Genomic DNA, 23,556 nt, shown 5'->3' with positions numbered 1-23,556 from the left:
ATTAGAGAGATGTTAAAGATAATCAGCATTAGAATCATATTATTCATGTTCCGATCACTGAGCCTTTAGAAGTTAGAGAAGAAGATAACTGAGAGTAAAGGTGTAAAATGCTCACCTGAAAGCAATGTTTGTATCCCTCTTTCATAAAATTGTCCATACTTCCAAAAAGTATAGAGCTGTGGTTACTACACCCTGCCAGTAGTTGGAATGAAATGAAGCAATTTAACCCTAACGGTGCTCTGTGCTTCCACAAGGAGTTGGGTGCCCTCTGGGCCTAGGGATTTAGAAGGTGTTGCACTGGAAGGAGTCTGAAGCAGTGATAGGGTGTTTTAGGCAACGTGAACACTGAAGTTTTACATGAATTTCCTCAGAACTCATGGAACAACTTATTTCCTGCATTGTGTTGCTGAAAAGGCAGTATTTTTCTTTTTTGTTATTACCTTTTATTTTGGTTTCATAAAGATGCATTAATAGCAAATCATTACGAAACGGAAGCATAGTACTTCATTTTTCCAGAATACAGTCATGGTAGAATGTTTCTAATCTGAGCATCAGCATAGACTTCCATGGGTACAGCTATTGTGAGAGATTCCTGTGACTTCGACTAAGACAATACATCCTGCTATCCTAGTTAGGAATAGTATCTGGGATATGGCTGTGGGACCATACACTCATCATCTACATATTCATGCACATATTCCTTCAGGTGAAAATTAGGCAGAAATGATCAGAATAGAGGCATCCTGTGTGTTGAGCAGTACTGTTCTTGAGTCCTGTTGGTCTATCTGCTAACCATGCTGCATGGCCTAATTAGCATGAACCAGAGCCTATGAAATCAATGCAGTGTGTAGGCTTCAATAACTTGAAATGTACTCATGGAAAATAGTGTGGTTTACAATCATTATGTTTTTATAATAATGGCATTGACTTTTATGTTTGTATACTATCTCAAATGATTCTGACCTCAAGACTCTTGAAAATTTCTTAATTATCATAGAAATTAATAGACAGTGTTGTCTTTATATAAAACTATTGCTATGAGGTTGACTAGTGGCAAAGGCTCTTTTAATGTTAAGCTTTATCTGTTGGTTTCAACTAAAACCCAGTAAAAAAAATGCCTGAGTATGTTTTGCTTCCCTTATTTTGAAACAATGCCTTTCTTTGTTGAAATCTTCCCTGAAAGGTTGGGTGCTTTGGCTCCAATCTATTTATTGCAAGCTTATCAATATGTTTAGAAAGCAATAATTGCAGATATGTTATTTTTGCATGTGTTCTATGATTGCTCTTTTCTTTTTTTCTTTTCTTGGCCTGCATGTTTGCTACTACAGGAACCTGCTTGGGAAATCAATGGCAACAGAACAACCTTCAGTCCTCTAACTAACACGGCGACTGGGCCTGTGGGTAGTATTTTAGCAACCAATGGAACGTTTTCAGGCTACCTCAACAAGCAAGAGATCAGCTTTTCAAATAGCTCTTCCTACTTAAAGACTACCACAGTTAGATCTTCCATGTCCTCTCAATCTGTGACTCCTGACATTTCACCTGCAAAGAGTAATCTAGGTTCAAAACTAAGCCCTGTATTGACTGATGGCAATAGTCCTGTACACCAGCTGAGCCCTGCAAGGCAGTATAACAACCCTATTGGCCTTTACTCAGCAGAGACTCTAAGGGAAATGGCTGAGATGCATAAATTAAGTCTCAACCGAAGGGCTTCGGAAGGTGGACTTCCTAGAGGGTAGGTAACATGGTAAAATATTTAATATTAAAATAAGTAATGAATTTGCTGAAAAATGAATGTAATAGTACCTACCCTATTGTATATTTGTCTGGTAATCATGATTAAGGTCTGGAACAATCATTACATTTTCCAGTACCCCCCAAAACTTACACACAGTACCATTAAAGAATAACCCTTGGTCTTTGGTATCTGAATTACAATATGGATTGGCAATAGTCACCAGAGCATGAGGAGGAACACTAGGACTGAAGTAACTGATGATCTCAGGGTTGGCATTTAGCGATTTAAACTAATGCATGTAGTCTTATAGAACCAAGTATTACACTTGGCCATTATAGAAGCTGCTATAAAACAGATTTGATCTTTGGTGCTTTCCTAAAGAGAAATTGCAAATCTGACATGCTAGTCTGCTGGTGTGTCTGTTATAATTCCCACCTTCCTATGCAAAATGAGTCAAAATTGCAATATATTTAATCCTTTGGTTTGAACATTGTTGGTCTCACATCTGTTAGCTTTGCTCTAACTTGGATGTAACAAGAAATGATTTCTAGATACTATCCAGATAGTTTAATCCCATGCTGTTAAGGTTTGCAGTGTTACTCTGTGGCAGATCAACTAGTAGGTTTGTGAAGTGGGGAGCTTGGACTACAACATGCAAGAAAAAGCAGCGTGAAACAGGTTTTCCTATTTTTTCTGTCTTCATGTATTAATTTGCAAACAAATCTCCAATTTGCTTCTTTGTGTTTATTTAAAATGAAGGTAAATTTCTTATTATGAATATGGGAAAAAGTGTACTTTCAGCACTAGGGACTTGGCTGTATGAGGAAAAATGGGAAATTCAGACAATCCATTTGAGGTCTGATAGCAAATGCATGTTTTCAAGTACATTATATCCCATTGCAGAAGCTCTTTGCAAGAGTAAATCCAGGGGGGTGTTAAGTTTTATCAAAGTAAGGATATTTTATCCTTATAACAGAGCATATATACATGTTCTTGATGATTCAGGCAATCAAGATGATTCGTTGAAACTCTCTTGAGCACTTGGCATTAACAATCTTAATTAACTTATCTGAAAAAATCCTATCCTCCCTTCTCATACCAGATAATTAAGAAAGGCAGTAAGTGTTTAAAAGAAAATAATTTCAGTTGGTGAGCAAGATCAGCAAAATAAACCTCAGAATGCTTCCCTGTTAATTTAGTTTGCTTGAGGAAAATGAATCCTTGACTTATTTCAATATGCAGAGTTTCCTGGGAATATATCTCGCTATCTTTCTCGCACTGTCTTCACAATATCTCCTTAACATCTGCAAGGGTGAGGGTGAAAAGGCTGTATTTTGGATGGCTCAGCATTCTGACTATGTCTTTGTTATCAAAATTACAACACAGCTGCATCTATCACTCACCAAAGTCAATGTGAAGCATTCACTGGATTCCAGAGGGCATTGTGATCGGACTACATAATATGATAGTGATTGCTGGGGTGCATAAAAGGTGAACCTGCAGAAAACACTTCACTATCTTTGCTTTGCTGCTTTTCCATGGTTTGTGTCTCCTTTATATGTACACGTTAGTGCATGCCTGCGGCAGTGCACTGAATTACAAGGCAAGGTTCTTAGAATAAATCTGAGATGTATTTTATTTTGATCAAAATGTTAAGGAGTCACTGTCTGTCTGCCTGTAATATCTGTAGCACCAATGAACAAACCAGGACATTTATGAGAGATCATCTAAATGTTCTGTTAAAAAAAAAAAAAATCAGCCTTTATCCTACAGCCCAGAAACATTCTGAAAAGATGAAAGGGCCCAGAGCTACAAAGTACATGTGTCTTTTCAGACAATTCCTCTGAGATTTAGAGGATTGTACATCTCTGTTTACATGCAGAGAAAATTCAGAGTTCAAGAATCCTGTCATTTCTGCTCCTACTTGAGTATTACCCGTGAAGTTAGAGGCATCTTTCTTACTGCTCTGTATAGAGTAACCTGGAACATATAACTGCCCTGGGACTTGGTATCATCCACAATAGTCTTGATCTCATTATGGATATATGTGGAAGAGTACACAAGGAAAGTACTGTCCCCTCTGCAAAATCATCTCTGCACTTTGCTTATCATATAGTACAACATGAGATGCTGTGAACAGATAGTAAAATTATGGTGCTCCAAATCTCTTATACATTCATGAATATACACTTAGAGAATTCAGGTCTGGGGTTGATCTTAAGGGATGTTTCATATTCCAAATTGGTGTCTTTTTCACCAAATCATTTAAACTTTATTGTGTGAGTTGCTGTTAGAAGCTTAGCTAAGCCCTTTGGAAAATCCTATCAGAAAGGTAAAACTAATTTTGAGATTATTTCCTTGACCTGTGAAGAATAACAAAGCATCTGTTCCTCTGATAGAGTTTTACACAGAAGCTTTGTCACCCTGGCCCAGGGTGAAAAATAGATGTGGCCTGTTAAGTGTGTGGAACTTGATGTGCTGAAAGCCCTGGAAAGGGGAGTATTAGTAAATACAAAGAGTGAGTAATAGCTTGTAACATATGGTTCTTTTTCATTCCAGTGTAAGTTACTTTTCACATTGTAGGTCAAGGGCAGTAAATACCTGTCCCACAAATACGTGCCAGGTGGCTTGGGTTACTAGCTTCTGACTGTGTGACCTCTGAGAGCAGGAAGTTGGGTGTTTCATAGATGTCCATGTTTAGAATCAAGCTAAGATTACGCGTGGCTCTGAACTGGAGAGAATTTTCTCGTTATGTACTAAACATAAGGAGAAGTAAAGCTTTACTCTTCCTGAAGGAAGCAATAGTAGCCTCTTCACATCTAAAAAATCTTTACTGAGATGTAGCTGTCGAGCTGTTCTTAGTGTGTACACATAATGATTTTTATCTTTGAACATATTCTTATATGCAAAAAAGTGGTTCCTTTAATTAAGGAAGTTCTGCCTTTAAAATATTATTTTAGAATAATATGACCTGGATTAGAAGATTAAAGCAGGCATCAGAGTCCACTTCAGAAAATGATACTATTATACTATGTTTCGCTGTAAATGAGTGCCCAGCTGTCCTGCACGTACCTAAAATGGATATAGGATCACTTGATGTGCTTACAGGCTGTGGCTTGTTCCTAATGTATCTCTACTGGTCCCTGTGACAGACTGATATATTTGGCTTAAAGTAGGGTTTATAAAGTTCGAATGTTCATGAATCCTAGAGTCTCTGATTGCTTTTCCATGGGAATGCAGAAGTGCAAAGCCTGTACTGCAGCTTTGGCTCATTAGAGTGTTTTACATCATGAAAAAGGCAGCTGGATGAGCTGGTGCAAAAGGACTTTATGAGAAAGAAGCAGTAATATTAAAGGTTCTGCAAGGCAAAAGCAGAAGGAGACAAATCCACTCTGGATGTCATGCTAACAGTATGACATTGTCGTCCAGTATTTTGTATCAATCTCAGATCCAGAAATGTTGCAGCAGCAAGTTGGAAGATTCAGTGCCCAGTTCTGACAACAGCATTCTGTGCAGCTAAATAAGAAGAAATGTTTATTAACTGATCCTGGACTCTCTTCCTCTTTAATTTGTGCAGAATATGAGAACAAAATATTCTAAGTATTCTAAGCTTTGAAAAAACTAAATTAAAGTCAGTGTCATAGCCCTTTAATGCTATTTGTGCAACCAACAGTAAGAGTTATTAGCAAATAATGTAATGCAACAGTCTGAGCATGCTATCTGTTCATCACTCCCAGCTTTGGCCTGAGTAAGGCCTATGCTGAGTTTCTTTGGAATTACTGTGCAAGCCACCATTACTTCTTGTTCATGCAGTGAAGCATAAACATATAAGTTTTTTCATACTGTGTATGTACCAGATGGAATAAAATATCCTGATATGGGTATCCAAAAAAAAAAAAACCCATGGAATGCATTGATTGCTTCCTTTCACATGGAATAAATTAGGAATGACTGTTCTTAAATTAATCAGCTTGCACCACTGTTGGCATAATGTAGGTAAGGTCAGATTTAGGCCAATAGTTTATTAAATACAAAGACATTTTCCTCGGGTTTATGTTTTAAACACCCACCAATATATTCTTTGCATATCCTGCAGCATTTAAAAGACACAAACATCAGTCTTGCAATACCAACTCTGAAGGCAGCCTCAGGAGAACAGACCTCATCCCTGAGTATTTAGTATTTGAGAGAAAAATATAATCTCTGCTGCTCATTTGCTATTTTCAGATGGTAATTTGCTCGATAAATGCTTCTTTCTTCCCTTCACTCCCTCTCCCCATAACACTTTGATAATACTACTTTTAGGGATACATGGCAATAAAATCATGTTCAAGGGTCAGCTAAAATGCCATGGTACCCTACTAAGTCCCAGTGGATCGACTGTATAATCCCTATCTTTTTTCCTTTCTTAATCATGTTGGGGTTTTCAGGCATACTTTTACTTTTCATTCTTACTTGTAGATGGTCTGAAAAAGCTTTAGTAAGCTTCTGTAAATACCTTTTGCCCTTTGCACTCTGAAAACTATTGACTTTTTCTGGTTGGTTTTGATGTTGTTTGTTCTTTTTCTCTTCTTTTAGGTCATAACCAACACCGCTGCCAAGTTAGTATCACTTCTGTGTAGTGCCAAGTATTTGTGTTGCGCTGTATGCGTGAAGGTTTCTGGGGTAGCATGATCCCTTGTGTTCCTGCTGTGTCTGCTTGCAAGTGGAAGTATTTTTAAGAACCTCTTACTGGCATGGCAAGCGTCATGCACTGCCACTGGTGTCCAGTGGTGCTCCCTTCTAAGCACACCATGTGTTCAGCATTTCTTGGTGATGTTCTAATGCTTCAAATTGAGTTTGCATCTGAGCTTGCTCAGTTCTTGTAAATGGTTTCAGATGTTTTCATCTCTACAGCCTGTGTTTAATTCCTCCTAACTTTTTAAGCAGTCTTGAGGCCTTCAGTATTTGGGGAACCTTATCTGAGCCTTTTTTGGTGTATTATTAGTGATGTATTTTTAGCCTCAACATTAAATTAATTTCCAAGGTCCCACTCCACTAAAATTCAAATTGAGGTTGGTATGAGATACTGATATGCAAAATATCTAAAAAGTAATTTAATTTAGTAAAGCCAAACAAGAAGCAACTACTAATTTGAAAATGTGATCTGCTTTATTCAGGAACATTCACAGAGTCCTCAGCTTTGACATTTAGTTTTCTAGGGGCAGAGGATTGTCTCTCAATTCCTGCTTTCTGTCTCTGAACGGATTGTCATCCAGAAATTGCTGGAGACTGGCTGAAATTCAGCATAAAATAAATAATTTTATTAATTGTCAAATTTGAACTGACAAGAGGTCAGAAATAGTAGAATACATAAAGTTGAAATAGTATTTAATATATATAATTTATGCTGACCTGGCATTCTGTGTCGATTTTAATGAGGTATGGGTGTGATGTCAGGCAAATGATGTAACTCCTTTGGAGTGATGAAACTGTAGCCAATTTACACTGATAATTACTCCGATGCATTTCTCTTAGAAAGTAGAACTCGCATCATTGGGATGTTTTTAATCTTGCTGCTTTGGGATTTATTTTTTTCTGATCCTTTTGCAGCTTAGTAGAAAAATCTCATTTATTCTGCAGAGGTGCTCCACCTGTCTCTAGGGTCTTAACTTTGCCAGTGTGTCCTAGAGCACAGCACCTCTTACAAGCACTAATCTCTTCTGTTTATGTCCAGAGTTACAACAAAAACTGCAGTTGAAAACTCTGCCCTGCCTCTTCTTTTTTTTTTTTTTTTCTTTTTTTTAATTCTTATGGGAATCCTGTTAACTTGAGTGAAAGTTTTGCCTTGATATGTGTAATGTGACTAAAACCTCTTGAAAGACACCACTGAAACTGTTTAAATACCACAAGTGGAAGCCTAAATCATGACTGCTGCTACCATTAGGGAAGTCTAGGATGTTCTACGATGACTAGCTTTTATTTTTTTAATTGTGGAAACCAGTTGCTTTGAACCTTATTCTCTGAAAGTGGCATATTTAACCTCTGTCTTTTCATTCACACAGTCTTCTCAAATTTTGGGTATCGAATCCCTTCCATACTTCTAACAGTGTGGGAGAAAGAGAACACTGAATTAAAGATCTTGAGGGACCTGTGTGTTCCTAATTATCATGTGATCATTTAGGGTATTATGAAGGAAACACACCATTGTTAAAGTAAGGCATGTGCATGCTGAAAAGTCAAGGGTATATCAACCTGCATGTCTGTGCACATCACCCTTCAACAGATGATGTCAGTGTAATAATAATGTCACAGTTGATGAACAGAGAGATATTTTAAGCGTGAAAATGTCTTTTTAAAAAGATGATTTTCACTTTCTGAATGCACAGTGCAGTTTCTCAGTCCACTCCCTCAAAATGTTGATGTATGTAACTAAAGCCTGTGGCTGTAATGCAGCATGTGCTTATGTCTTTATTCCTTGAGCATGTGGCTTTTAATGTTCTGTCAGGTATGTTGAATGATGTGTGACTGTTCTCTTACTGTCAATTTTCAGTCAGGGCATCCTACCAAACAAAAGGCTGAAAACACAGTGGTATCGCCTGGCTGGGTTCAGAGGAGGCACATCACGTTAGATAATCTTGAGAAAACTAAATCAGATGGCCGCCAGCTTTACTTGATTTTCCTTTTTTCTCCATGCCAGGTTGAGGGTTCAGTTTGAATACTCACCCTCTGGGGCTGACCTACAGCAGACAGGCACACTATTGTTCCCTTGCCAACCAGAGAAGCTGTTCAGCCACAGGAAAACAAATCAGCCAAAGACATTATATTGGCTGATAAACTTACGGCGTAATGGTTTCAAACTGAAAAGGAAAAATGTTCTGATCAAATGGGATTACATTTTGCAGATAGTTTTGCAGGGGCAGACACATATCCATTTCCAGCTTTTGGGCTCAATTCAAAGTGAAACCTTTGTGAAATACCCATTATTTCCCAAAGGACAGGATTCTCAGTTTTGACAAGTTTGGTGAGCATAAAAAATCTATACTGCTGGCGTCCCCCTGCTGCTGGCAGTACAGGAACAGCAGACTAGAGATTCATCTGATCTTTCCTAGGCTGGAGAAGAGCATCAACTTCAGTGACTGCCAGCTGAGGGTTAGCTTGCTCACTGAAACTTCAAGCAATAGTCAGTCCTAACTCTCAGACTAGAGCACGTACAGCTAGGCACTGCAAGGAAGCCAGGGGCTCTTTAGTTGAAGTCTGACTCATTCGGTTGCAATGGGAGCTTTGGTTAACTTGCTTATGGCTCATTTTCTCAAACAAGTGTCCTTCCTCATGAATGGAGCCACTGGAAAATATGGTGGCTACTCTTCCAGCTGCAGTTCTGTTGACTGCAATGTGGGATATTTTGATCTGAGGCTGAGCATTTATCATGCTCTGGCAACACTTACGGCTGGTTGTACAGACATTTTGGGAAGATTAATTTAGTCTTTGTGAGGAAAGCTTTGAAGATTAAAAAGCACAAGTACTAAATTTCACTATGATTAATAATCCAGACAGAAAGTCTTGGAACCTTCTAAATTATTGATGACCTGACATCTGTTCACCCCACTGCATTCTGTAGCACTTTGTAAGACCCTTCTGAAGGAATGAATGAATGGATGCAGTGAATAAACTGCAAATTCTCTGCAGTATGTATGTACATCCATGGGCATGCATATATATATATGTGTGTGTGTGTGTATGTTTGTATACCCTTACATCTATGTATGCATGTAAGAATAGAATTTTAATATATGTAAGCATCACATAAATACTTAAGTATTTGTCATGAGCTTTTGTACAGTGACAACTGTTTCACCTTTTTTTCTCTTTATACTTGGGGCAACACAAAAATGTCACCTGTTAGCACAGACAGCTTTTATCTGTTGCTTTGATGTTGTCTCTTATGCCCTGATCAGAAGCTTTTGTGGTGAGATGCCTTGAACAGACATGCACGCTCCTCTTTTGGTGCTTTTTTCTCTCACTTAACTGTCACACCTTTCTCCTTTCTTCCTCTTCCTTCCCTGTTGACCCTCACTCTTGCATAACCCAGCTGGTTCAACCCCAATGTCCTGAAGGACTCTGCCCTGTCTACACACAAACCCATTGAGGTGAAAGGCCTAGGCGGGAAGGCTACTATAATTCACGCCCAGTATAACACCCCGATCAGCATGTATTCCCAAGATGCTATCATGGATGCCATTGCAGGCCAGGCACAAGCCCAGGGTGGAGAATTTGCTGGGTAAGGTTATTTCCTTGTGTGGAATGGTGTTTTTCTGCATGACACATCTAACAGTCCCTGCACGCATGACATGGCAGCTCTTCCTGGACCTTGTTTTTTTGAGTATCTTAAACATGAAAAATGCAAATCGGGCCTAGATAGTGTTTGAGGGCGCTTAATCGTTGTGAAGGTAAAAGGATGGATAGTTGGAAAATGTAACATTTCTTTTTCGGTGTTCTTTCTAGAACTGGGAAACTCTGCAAAAATGTATCTAGTGCTCTGTGTATGACATTGGATGAATTTTTACTTATGATGACTGTGCTTTGTAATAAGCACTGTATTATATGCACAACTCATCAAAAACAGGAAAGGGGGGATGGAATTTTTATTTGATCCATGAAGAATTCAAAATATTTATTTAGTAGTGGCTACTGTTCTGTTCCCTAGTTCACATTCTGTACATGTCTCTCACACACATCCTTTGGACTACAGCAAAGTCCACTGATCTTTAATCCTGCTTTTCCAATGCATGTTTCTGGTAATCGTAGCTGATCATCTTATCCTCAGTTGTTAAGGCTAAACTGAAATTATACATGTGATGAATGTAGCCAGGTTTCTCTCTTACTTGGTATCTTTCTACCCAAAAGAGAACTTTCCTTCTTTTCATGTGACACCAAAATACAAGTATAGCAACATACTTTAATGTAGTTTCTTTTCGGTAAGTTAGCTGCAGGCCTATTAAAAATGTAGATCATTTATGTATTTGCTTGTGCTCCCTTTTACTGGCCATTTCATTCTTTTTTTCTAATTTCTTTTTTCCCCCCACTGATTATTTTTGCACCACTACTATTCTGTTCATTGCAACTCTCCCTAATGATGGTACCCAAACTCTCCCTAATGATGGTAGCAAAAGCTGATTTTGACCATGACTCGGTGAATCTCCACAGGGGTATGTAGACTCATTCCAATTAGCAAAGTACAATGAAAACAGTTCATTCTATCAATGTTCTTTATGAGAGATGGCATCTTTCAGAGACATGGATTATGAGAGACGTGATATATTGGCATTTTCTACTAAATTCTGTAACGTTGTAATGGGAATAGTAATGTTTAAAAGTTCTACCTATTTAAATGGCTAGATGATCATAAAGTTGCACTGCTGAGCACGTGGATCCTTTTTATTTTCTTAACATCACATTAAAAGAAACTCTGAAATGCACTTCCAGTCATGGGAGTGGCTCTGCTGGACTGGAAAATGTCATCGTCTTTTCCTACTGGTGAAAGAGATCAAAGCACCCTGTGCTGGGGGGGAGTAGAAAATGCCCTTTCTAGAAAATCCCAGATTGAGTGAGGGAAGGCCAAAGAGTGCAACTAGAACTGGAAGACCAGCACACTTCGGGGCAGGGGGGTGGTGTCAGGAATTTGTTTTAACATGCAGAATTATGAAGTAAAGAATCCAAATAACTAGAGAGGCTTGAACCATAAATCATAATATGGTAATTAATTGTATTGGTATATACATATATTTTGAAAAGAGTCTAATGAATGGATACACAGATAAGAAACAAAAAGTAGGTTTTCATGGACTGTTGAGTCATTGCACCAGCCACAGCAAGAGCTGTGTTGAACGCCACTAGCAAAAGTTCTGTTCTGACTGTTTTTCCTCATTTTGAACATGGAATCCACCTATTGCATGGCTGGTTTTGAAATGAGGTGATTATTTCCATTAATCCTTTTGTATCAGACAGTTCTAGAGGAACACTAGTCTTTGCAGACAACTAATTCTATGACTATGTTCTCCCCTGTAATGCTGCAAAAAAGTTTTTCTGCAAGATGCGGTACATAAACTACTGTTTAAGCTTGTCCTTCATTCTGGAATGCAACTCATAAGCCTGACATTCATGTGGCCCCAGAATAAACTAATGTTTTAATTCTTATATGCAGTCAGGTGCAGGGGAATCTCTAAATATACTGTGCTGTGAGCTACAGCCTGTCTTGTAACTTCTTTTTTTTAAACTGGTAACAGTGACTAAACAATTTTCTCAGTAGATTGTTTAAATACAATTAACAAAGCATTTGTAGTGTAGATATAAAGACAAGATCTGTACTGATATATAATGGCCTATCCATTGACTGATAATCATTCAATTAAACCTATAACTCATTTCCTTAGGGTGTTGCTTTGACCTTTGTGATATTCTGAACTTTAACTTGCTGTGGAAACGAGGATGTTCTTTAGTTTGCTTAGCTGATAGAGTCTGAGATAAGATTATACTTAATGCAGAAGTATTTGTATGAGAAGATTGTCATATAAAAGCAGACCAAATTGTGTGCTCCTTCAGTTTGACTCAATTCTCTGGCTATAATTTGGTCTCAGCACTTAATTGCTCTTCTTTGGGCTTTTCATTTTGCATTAGAAATAAGCCCTGAAGCCACAGGGTGGTGATAAGCATGTTCAGACTGCAGATCTAAAGGGCTTCTGTTCTCTGTGGCAGACAATAGCTGGAAATGCTGCTTATTACTTTTATCACTGATGAAGAGAAAGGCTTAGGATAAGAATTCATTTTGTAGCTTGACCATTTGAAATTGGTTGTTTTAGCTTAAGTCAGTGAGATGAGAATCAGGTTCATGTCGCTTAGAAAATAACCCATGGAAAACACAAAGGAAAACATATAAATTATTTATACTGCAGTTATTCAGACTTCATGCTGAAACTTAAAAGTAGAAAAAAATAGAATGCCCTGACTTTATATCTTTTCTACTGTATGTTGCTTTAATTGATTTTGCTATACCAAGAGCCAAGAGTTGCAGTAAAACCATGTGGTCAGTACATTTCAAGTACATTTCTGTCAAACCTCTTCTAAATTCTGTTATGCAGTGTTAGCCAAATTCAGAAGTCATGTAAGAAGACATAAATCCAATAGCTTTGTCAGGATTAAGATCTAGCAGTTCTAGTAGTAGAACCAATAATGTGACTGCAGAAACTAAAGTCTCATGTATCCTCGACAATAAGTCAACTTGGCCAGATAATTTACCAGTCTAAATGAACTGTTTGTTTGTTGGATTAGTTTGGTTTTATTACTTCTTAGAGCTTTTTTTCTAATATCTGAAGTCGTAATATTTTATCAAATGTCTACACTAGGGGTAGAGCACTACAGTGCTCCTGAGTTTTTACTTATGTACTTAAATCTGAATAACGACTCCAGTGAGTGATTCACATGGTAAGCTTTAGTTTATAATGCATTCCAAGAAAAAAAAATCACATTGCAACTCAAATTGGCTGTCTTTAAAGCTTGTTTTAATGTTATTAGTGTGTGACTTACATGATGATGTGGAAAAAGGGGACAATTTTTTATTGAATCCTACTAAAATACCTTAGCCTATAATAAGGAAAACCCTCAAAAGCTCTAACCCGTTTGGGAAGAATTCTTTTTCAATAACATCAATTTAAAGTAATATGCTTAAAGATGCATGGTATTTCTGCACATACACACCCAGATGGAAAAAAACATTAAATTAAGAAGAGGTATAACAGGTATTAACATGGTTATGTGCATCTTTATGCTGCCTGTAAAAATCAACTGTCGCATTTAGGTTTATGAAATGCTCATAATCAACGATGCGCTCTATTTTACACTTCCATGCTGAGTGGCTTATATGTCCTATTTACTCATCTACAATATAATTATGATCTTAAAACATGAAAAAGCCTCTTGCATTAAAAGCAGAGTTGGAAATATTCCAATGTATTGCATTAATTTAGTTAAATTCATATGAGCATGTTTCACTCTGCTAGGGAAGGTTAATTCACCCAGCTCCATTTCCTGCCTTAATCATCTACCATAAGGATATTAATGTCATATTAATGCCACACATTGCTACTGTGAAATTTGTGGTCCAGCCTTTAGCATTTTTTAACTACCTTTGAGCTAATGGCATTATCTATGCATACGCTTTTACACTGCTTTTTTGTATATTATAGAAGATAATATGATAATAATTATAGAAGATAATATAGAAGATAATAGAAGAACAAAGCATTTCAGCTAGAGGATTTAAACACAGGAATTTGAACTGTCCATGACTTGCACACTGCTGTTGCCACATCAGCAGTGCTGTCTATCTAGTGGTTTATTATCCACCCTACAACAGTCTGCAGCTGTGAAATTTGCTATCACATACAGCAGTTTTTTAAACTTCAGTGGGATTAAAAAGTAAGTCTGGGGATGCAGAGTTAACTGTTGGCTAAAATCAGGTGGTCACCTATGGCAATATCACAGGGCAAGGTCCTGTCTGCTTTCAGCCAGTACCCAGACATAGGCCTGAAATGCCTCCATGCTGAGGGACTTCTTTATGCAACTTTTATATTCCATAGTAGAGCTTAAACTGAAGGGTCAGGCTTCTTTTAAGCTATGCTCCATCACACAGGTGATTGTGGTGAAACATATAAAAGAAAAATAACTGGGTTTTGTACCCTGGTGCGTCCTCAAGAAAGTAAGAAGTTTGCATCTACCTGGGACTTATGAGGAATATAAATACTCCTTTAAGAAAAAAAAAATCCCATAGCATACATATATATTTGTGTATATATATATATATGTATATATAAAAATATAAGCACACATCATGTTCCTGAGCTCCTTGCAGTTGTACTTGAAGAATGTGTCCTGTGCTATTGTTAGGTGCAAATCCATTAAAAGAGTGTATATTACACAGTGCTGAAGAAGAGGAGTGCGTCAGCTGGAAATACTGATACTTAAGGCACGACCTGCTAATGTTTTTTTAATGACAGTTATTGCTGTATGTAGGACATCAGACATACTTCTTGGCTTTTTCATGATTCCTCTCAGGCTTTCAAACCCAACTGCTCTGTAGATTTTCTCTGCACAATGGCAGTTTAGAGAACACTAATTTTGAGTTAACAAGGAAGCAACTTTTATAGCAGGTAACTGCTCCTGGAACTTTATAGCAGTGACTTAGCTGGAACAAATGGCCCTGAACTTTTAATCCATTTCACAATTTTGATGAAGTTGAGCATGCTGTCTGCAAAGCTCTGTATGGAATAGCATATTAAAGCTGCTACAATAAATCACATGCTTCAAAATAGATCTTGTACTTACAGAAATCATGGAGCCAGGTTATGCCAAGCACACATCATCGCCATAGCATATATTTCTGCAGCTCTGCTATTTTTAATTGTATGCTATGCAAAAGTTATTTTCACAGGGGGAAAAAAAAAGCTATTAAGTTACTAAGTCTGTTTCTAGTTTGCACCATGAATCAAAGAGAGGTTGCCACACTCGTGCTACAGAGCTTCCTAGCTTTGACTTTAGGTGTGCAAAAGTGGAAGTTTCTTCCTGGATCTATCTCTTTGCATGTTCATACTGCAGAGATGTCATAAGACTCTGAGATAGAGTCTGCTGTTAAAGATTTCAGGTACAGAATATGTACACAAGTGTGGAGTGCAAGTATAGACTTCTTATGCTTCACATGTTTAATAGACAATGAATCCAGAATTATGGCAGCTGGAAGTTTAACTCAGAGTTTGGAAAGAATAATAATCCCTAGAAAAATTTATAAAAGCCTACTGCATTAGTTTTATAATGAAATGTGGTTTTTATTTCTAATTGCATCCTTAAAACACACTGGCCCCAAACTATAACAAGACATAACATAAATAAGACATAAACCAGTATCAACATGAAGCTGTTTTTATAAGAAATAATATGGGACAAGAATGCTCAGAGGAATAAATGGTTTTGTCTGGCATACTCTCATTTGCCACCAGACATTATTCTAACCTCTGTAAACTGGTGGCTGCATTGGCTGAGGAATCATGAACAGACACGTCCAAGCATTTTTACACTGGTTTGAATATGCAGATTTGAATGGTAACAGGCTATTTCAAAGATAGAATGAGTCATAATGTTCTTCATTCACATAAAATCAATCTATAAGGGGTGTTTTTGAAAAATGGCATTTTCAAAGCCATGTTTTGGATTGCTGTTATGCTGGATGAGAAGCTAAAGCCAAAGCGAGGTTGGGATGACAGCTACCATGTGCTATTTCACAACATTTCACTTTCTGAATTGCAGTACCCTTCCTCTTAAAGATCCTCATGTAGACAGTGCCTCTCCGGTGTATCAGGCTGTGCTTAAAACTCAGAACAAGCCTGAAGATGAAAGCGAAGACTGGAGTCGCCGTTCTGCCAATCTGCAGTCCAAGTCTTTTCGCATCCTTGCCCAGATGACTGGAACTGAATACAGTAAGTGGAATAACAAAACATCCCCCTCATCCTGATTTTAGACTTATGTTTTTATTTTCTTAGCCTAGTATTAGCAACTCACACTCAAGGAAGACTCACATCCAGTGTGTAGTCATTGTCAGCGAGGGCTAAGGTCAGAGAACCCTGGGTGTAGCTGGAGGGAACTATGAAATCAAAGTGTTCAGTCTCACACATTATGAAGAAAATTCTTTGATCTGCCATGGGTCTCACCATGGAAGTATAACAGACTCAACAGCAAAAGAGCGTATGGGGACCCCATAGTTCTTCTTAGCTACAAGTCATATCTCTGCAGTGTAATCTTTCATTTTCCAGCAGCCTAGACATACAAAGCTGTCCATTCATTAGAAAAAAAGATAAACAACTTATGTCTCTTGTCACAGTCTTATAGAAGTGACACCCAGAGGTCAAAAAAAAAAAAAAGATTACTATTTGTGTTGAACCTACGGCTATATCCACCCTGTTATCTAAACCCAGAGTTGCTACGAATGTCCTGGGAGCTTGAACTTTGTTGCTTGTGCTTATGGAAGTGTTTTTCTGCCTCCTTGGTACTAACCTCAGAGCTTGTTTCTGATCTAGACAGAAGGGAGTTCAGGGACCTTTCCCACACCAGGGCGAAATACTTAGTATTTTCTCGTTAAATGAATCTGCCACTGTCTCTTGTGCTTTCCTGCAGAAGAGCTGGCCCTCTCTGTAGGATCATTGTCTACAGCTGTGAAATATTGCTAATAAGTGAATGAGAAAGTATTTGCAATAGCTACTTTCCTACTGATATCTTTCCTAGCTCCAGGGTCCTGCTCCCCTTCATGCTGTTCTTACAAAATCCACTGCTGCGAAGTCAGCATGAATGCACCTTTAGATATGCTTCTAAAGAACTTAAAATTTCACCAGAAAGCAAACTCTTTCCTTCCTGCTTTCCTTCCTTTTTTAATGGAAACATTTTTTTGCCTGCAGTGCAAGATCCAGATGAAGAAGCCCTGAGGAGGTCAAGGTAGGCAACTCCTTGTGAAAAATATGGCTTTCTACTTACTGGTAACCAAATAATGTTTTAAACCAGCATTAATATGAATGTACGTTATTATATTTTTGTCTTCAAATATTCTAATACTTTTACTTAAATCACTAAAAATGCTACAGTGAGAGGCATTTGAATGAAAAGGATAACAAATTAGCACGTTTTTAGGAAAGACAGTGCAAAATTCCTGAAGTGTGTGTCCAAATCTGAAAACTCTCTGCACATGCAACTTCTGTGTACTTTACTGGGTCTGTGAATGCAATGAGTTCCTAAGACCAAGCCTTGTGTAACTACTTGACTGTGCAACTGGATGAAAATATATAATGTTGTGATGGCACTGAAATTTGTGAGCAATTTATTTGGATGACCTTGTGAGCAACATTTTGTTCTCCTGAAAAGACATGTAAATGAATTGTTTCAATATGTATCCATAATCTCTTGCTTATGTTTTGTGTGGAGTAAACACAAACAGATTTGTAGAATATGGAAGCACAGGACTGCTTTTGCTAGTGGGTAAATATATTTGCATCATATGATCTACCCATAACACTGAAAAAGTGGATATATTCAGAGATATAATAAGGAATTATCATCTTATGTTGTCTTGAATTGCCAGGAAATAGATTTATTACAGAATTTTTTGTTGAGCTTAAAAACTGCAGTTGAATGGGAGCATCCTGCATGCAAGCCTGATTTTCTGTTTGCGTACTTCAAATCCCTGTATCACGTTAGCTACTCTGAGCCTCCGGCTGGGTTTGTGATGTGTTTGTTACTCAATCCACTTACTCCTTTTTCTAATTTTTCTTTTTTTTTAACAGCCATGTGGCTTCTATAAAGGTTGTGAGCTTTTGATCTCAGTGCAAGTTACAAATGTTGAATCAGTGAGAAAGATGTCTGTCATCTTTCCCTATGAAAATAAAAGTATACTTTCAGTTTGTGTTTGCTGTAAACCTTCCATTGCAGTTCACTGAAGTTCATGGCTAGGTGCCTGAACATCAGGCTTGGTATTACATCCCTCAGGGATTTATTTCTTCCCTCAAATGTGCAAGCTTAATTCTGATTAAACATATTGTGCATTATCTGTTTTCATGTAATAGCACACATCCAAATCCTTATTATGATGGGATTTGAAACATTATGCTGAACTTAACAGACCCTATATATGTCTGAGAGTAGTCTGTTGTTTTAAAGAAATAATCCTTCTAGCTGCAGTCTGTGACTTTGGAAAATAATAGATATTGGGAACTTAACATGGTATCAGATTGTGGTGACAATAATTTTCTAGTAACCCATCAACATGTGTAAATTGCACATTCTGTTCAGTGTAACTGAAAGTACATGACTATATCCACTGTGCTTCACACATTTTTTACAGTCTTGAGGTATCACTGTCTTACCCTTTTTTCAACAAGAATAGTTATGGTTATAGCTAGGCACAGCTGCATTACCCAAAGAGGGCATTCACCAGTAGAAGAGGCAGAAGGGAATATATACTAGGTAGTTATGCAGTGCAAATGGCATGAGCTCTGGTGCAAGGAATGAAATGGGGTCTCCTTCCTACCTGGTAATGCTTGCCTCATCTTGGTGGCCTCATACCTACCTCAAACATTGCACATCCTCCACTACAGATCTTGTAGCAACAGCCGTGGTTATGCATGCATCCATCATATACCACTCTCTCTGGCATACTGGACCCTGCTTCTGTTTAATCTTTTGGCAAGGCCCCTGCCACTTCTGGTTCTGTAAAGGATGGAAGGACCTGTGTCAGATGCTTAGAATCTGTACTTTAACTCCACTCTTCCAGTACAAAATGGAGTAGAAAATCCTTTTCAGTATCTACTCTAGGCAGCCTGTACAACCATGCCTTCCTTCATGCCCACAGTTTGGGATCACCTGGAAGGCTTCCTGGCCTCCCAAAACCAAAAGGTTTCCGTGGAACTATGGAACCTGAGTCTTGCCAGATTCAGCATGCATTAATCCCATGCTTGCTGGCATTCTGGAAAAATCCTTCATGTTCCAAAACTTAAACTGCCAGGCATTTCACAGGGTGGGGAATTCTGGTCTCAGGGCGTGCTGTGAGCGATCTCTCTCTGGTGCTTGCTGTTGTCTCTCTGTGTCAGCTCTTCAGTGTAATCCATAAGAACTGCATGAATGGTGATCGGGTTTCTTACAAATGATGGCGGGGGAGGGGGGCAATTAAGAAAAAACCCCATGTAGCTTAGTTTTGGTGGAACTGTTTTACATAAAAATAGTCACTTCAGGATTGCTGCTTCTAACTTCAGGATGTATGCTCTTGAACAGAACCCATAAAGCTCGGGAATTTTCAGGTGGCAGAATATTCCTTTCAGTTAATGAGTGCACTGCATGATTCTCCTTTGCTCATGCTACTGCTATTCTGAAGGCACATGTAAGATTATAACTTGCTATGAAAACTTTCCATTGCTGTTGTGATGATTGTTACGGAATATTTTCCGGAAAGATGGTATCCATTTCAAGCCAAACAGATGTTTCTGAATACCTTTTCCTTGAATGGAGGGGTATGTCTTTAAAGCAAGCAGTAAGGGAATTCTTAAATTCCACGTAAGACTCACTGCAGCTAGTATGCTCCAGTGTAACTTGCAAAAATGCCATCATGAAGTTTCAGCATTTCAGCTAGGAATACATTCTATCTTTGGATTACTTAAAAGCATGAAAGATTGCTTGAGAAGTCATATATCAGGACTCCTTCAGGAGTGTTACTTGCATGACACTGTGTTATTAGGAACAGAAAATTTAGAAATATCAGTGAATTTATTGGCATTTACTCTGTGTATTGTTTTGTGCTTTCTTCAGCCTGAGGAGTAAAAGCAGCCCAGTCTGTTCATTTCTGTTTGGCTGGTTTCACTCTCAAGTTCTGCTGCATTAACACAATTGTCTTGCATTTTGGGTGTAAATAATGAGAGGAAAATTACCTTGTTTGCAGTGAATCAATGACATTTTGCAAATAACCAGAACATTTTATTTTCCATTCTGTTTGATATACTTCTCCTTGACCGTGCTCGCATCCCACAGCCTCCTCTTCCTGTTTATATTAAAAAAACCCACAAAAAACCAAAAACCAAAACCGGAATTTAAACTATAGAACATCTAGAAAAGATAAAATCCTGAGAGGTGCTGAACATTGCTTACAACTTGCTTGAGCACCCCAGCTTGCAAGCAGAAGTAGCTAGGGGTATTCACAGGAGGTGGCCAATGCTTCACAGGACTGTGCTTTGAAAATCCCATGTTGTTCTGCTTTTCAACACAAATGACCAGAAATACTTATGCAAATGTGAACACTTGCATATGTACTCACTTGCATTATACTGAGAAAAGCTATAGAATAATACCACTGAAACCGGTGGCTGGTGGTCCTTCCAGGAAGGATAGCAAGATATATATATAGGCTGCCCTAGGTATTACAGAATGGAAAATAGCTGCATTCATTTTGCTCTCGTGTGGGGTTAACTTTCACTGTCTGCTCAGCTGGGGGGAGGAAGGAAAAAGCTGAGAGAATCCGCTGGCAGGAAAACAATGGGATTACACTGCGTTTCTAGCAAAAGCAGCCCTGTAACACCAAGCACAAGTCAAAGAATATGAAGTTGCATCAAGTTACTTCTCAGAAATGAACAAGCACAGGACCTCTTGTACATGGTCCAGAGAGGATCGCACAGCCTTCTTTGTGCCGATTCGAAAGCTGAATTAAAAATCCAAATAAATTGCTATTGCCCTAGTTATAAGGCAGGGGAGTGGTAGCCATGGTCCCTAACCCCTTTCTTTCTCCCTCCTTTCTTCTTCTCTGTGTGTGTGTGTGTCTCTCTCTCTGTCTTTCTCTCTCTCTCTCCCTTTCTTCATGCCACAGGGAAAGGTTTGAAACGGAACGTAACAGCCCACGCTTTGCCAAATTGCGCAACTGGCATCACGGCCTATCAGCGCAAATCCTTAATGTTAAAAGTTAAAAGCCCACGTTTAGCAGCCAAATACATGAGACAGAGAATTACAGTAGAAAATTGACCGCTGTCCTGAGTTAGAGCCTAAGAGTGTCGCACACAGAGGAAGTACTGCTAGGGCCATTCTTCTGAGTGCCTGTCTTCTGTAGATTCCTATTGTTAGCCTGTTATCCATTCGCTGTCACCGAAAGTAAAAAATAATGATACAACCTGGTTCATGTTCTTCATTATAAAGTAGATTAGCTTTTGTCCTTTACTATATAAAATGTAACTTCAGTATACAGGAGAACATCCCTGTTGTAGTCTCTTGACTTTAGTTCTAGAAGAAAATGGGAGGGAAGTTATTGACGGTATTTTGTTAGGAGGAAGAGGAATGAGACATTACTGAGTTTTACGGCTGTAAAGATAATTAAGTAGGAGGAAGAAAGATAAAAAGGAAAACTGACTGAGCCTTGCCTAGACTTTGCTAAATGTACAACCTAGTTTGCATAGTTGAATGATGCTGTTTGAAATAAGATATTAGCAACATGAAGTGATATTTCTTCAATATATTATACTCGTAGAAGTCATTTGCTGAAACCATTGCTCTAAGTTTTCTGTTGGAAACCTGAATTCATCATTATATGAAAGCTAGAGATAGCTGTGTTTGCTCAGCATCTGTGAGGAAATGACATTTTGCTTGAGGTGATTTAGGAGAAGAACATATAGTACTACTGGTGCACTCAAGTTTGTAAAAGCATCTGCAAGTTTTAAGGAATATGTAAGTTTTAAAGGATTATGTTGCCCACTCTGTATCACTTTTGCTTCGACCCACATTTTTTTCTGTATATAGCAGCATGCTTTCTCTGAAATAAAAGGTTTTAAAACTAAAATAATTATGTGCCTGTTTTACAGAGTACTTTATTCTGTTTCAAAACAGTAACTGCTTCAACTGATTATTGTGGAAGGAAAAGTTCTCCCTCTTTCAATAGAAAATCTGGTCAAAAAGATTTCTCCTATTATCTATAATTATTACTGACTTTTAAGTTCTCTGAATTAGAATAAACCTGTTGCAGTTGAAAGAACAACAAGAGAAATGAACAAATACTGTATTACATGTGAATGAGAACAAAGCATAGTAAATACATGTTAGATGACAACCTATTGATAATATTATTTAGTATTTCTATTCAAATAATACCCATTGTCTGGCAATGATTATTAATTTGTGCCTATGGTGAAGGCAGTAGAGACATTGCTGGTGCTTAGAATGGGTTCTCTCCGTTTCAACATTACAACACTTTGCTTTTAAGCTGCGTCAGACAAGATACGTCAAACCTATACTAAAGGCCCCCAGGTTTTTCTATTTTCTGTTTGAAGTACACCAAGAGCAGTGTCACTCCCCCTTTCTAGTTTATGCTCTGACCATTAAATGAAACTAATGCAACTCAATTAAACTGTTTGTGGTTTCCACATAAACACTTGATGTTAAGCCCTCAACAATCTGCTTTAGGAGTCCTTAGCACTGATTGAAGCAAAAGTTTCTTGTGATAAAAGGCTGCTCTCTGCAATGAAAGGGTGACTCTGTTGCAGCCCTGCCTACAGCCCTCAATATTTTATTTTTTCATTAACTTCTATAAACTCCAAATTAGGTACCTATATTTGGCAGCAGTGATTCTGATCAGAGAGATTAGTGCCTGAGATTAGATTGAATCTTTTGCACTTTTTGCTGCTTCCAAACATCTGCAATTCATACCAGCAGTCCATATAAGAACAAAGTTCATTCCAACTCCCATTTTTTTTTCTGCTTTATGTAGAGGAAGAAAAAGCTACTGTTCATGGAGAATTGGGTATGAACCAACAAAATATTGGAGTGTTTAAACAAAAATAATCTAGCTATCATACTTAAAAAACAGTATTTTTTTGTGTATTATTTAAGAGTAAACGAGCACTAGTTCCTTTTAAAATGCATTTCAATTTTCTTGGACAATTACCATAGCAATTCCATAAGCATGCCATTTGGTGTACAACATCCATTTGTATTTTCCTTATGGGAACACAGATTCTGATCACACCATCTTAGTAGTGCCTGTGGAAAATCAGCATAACTGCATGAAATAAGAGCAACATTTCAACTTTTCCTGAATGTTGCAAAGATCAAACTTTGATTCAGAGTGGGTGACTTTTATTTCTATATGGGAAATTCAGATTGAATTTAACATTATCAACAGGCAGTTAACTTTTTTTTCATAAACATCAAATGTACCTAAGTAAAAACCTTCCAGTTCTAGTTTTCAATCAAATGAAATGGTTTTCTGAATAAGTATTAATAGT

At 37.9% G+C, this 23,556-nt stretch overlaps 1 protein-coding gene across 1 annotated transcript in view; it reads left to right on the top strand.

The window, feature by feature from the left end:
* The window catches only part of LOC104401423 (LIM domain-binding protein 3-like), a gene marked incomplete at both ends in the record, with an annotated part of 66,840 nt that overhangs the window by 21,592 nt on the left and 21,692 nt on the right, over positions 1 to 23,556 (top strand). The window contains 4 exons of the mRNA XM_010014614.1: positions 6,317 to 6,339; positions 9,810 to 9,998; positions 16,073 to 16,242; positions 17,215 to 17,251. Of these exons, the coding sequence (XP_010012916.1) occupies positions 6,317 to 6,339; positions 9,810 to 9,998; positions 16,073 to 16,242; positions 17,215 to 17,251 (419 nt within the window). The remainder of the gene's footprint in view (positions 1 to 6,316; positions 6,340 to 9,809; positions 9,999 to 16,072; positions 16,243 to 17,214; positions 17,252 to 23,556) is intronic.

The sequence above is a fragment of the Nestor notabilis genome, unplaced genomic scaffold (assembly GCF_000696875.1).
Source record: "Nestor notabilis isolate BGI_N333 unplaced genomic scaffold, ASM69687v1 scaffold4745, whole genome shotgun sequence".
NCBI classification, from domain to species: domain Eukaryota; kingdom Metazoa; phylum Chordata; class Aves; order Psittaciformes; family Psittacidae; genus Nestor; species Nestor notabilis.
This window is presented reverse-complemented; position numbering and strand designations above follow the sequence as displayed.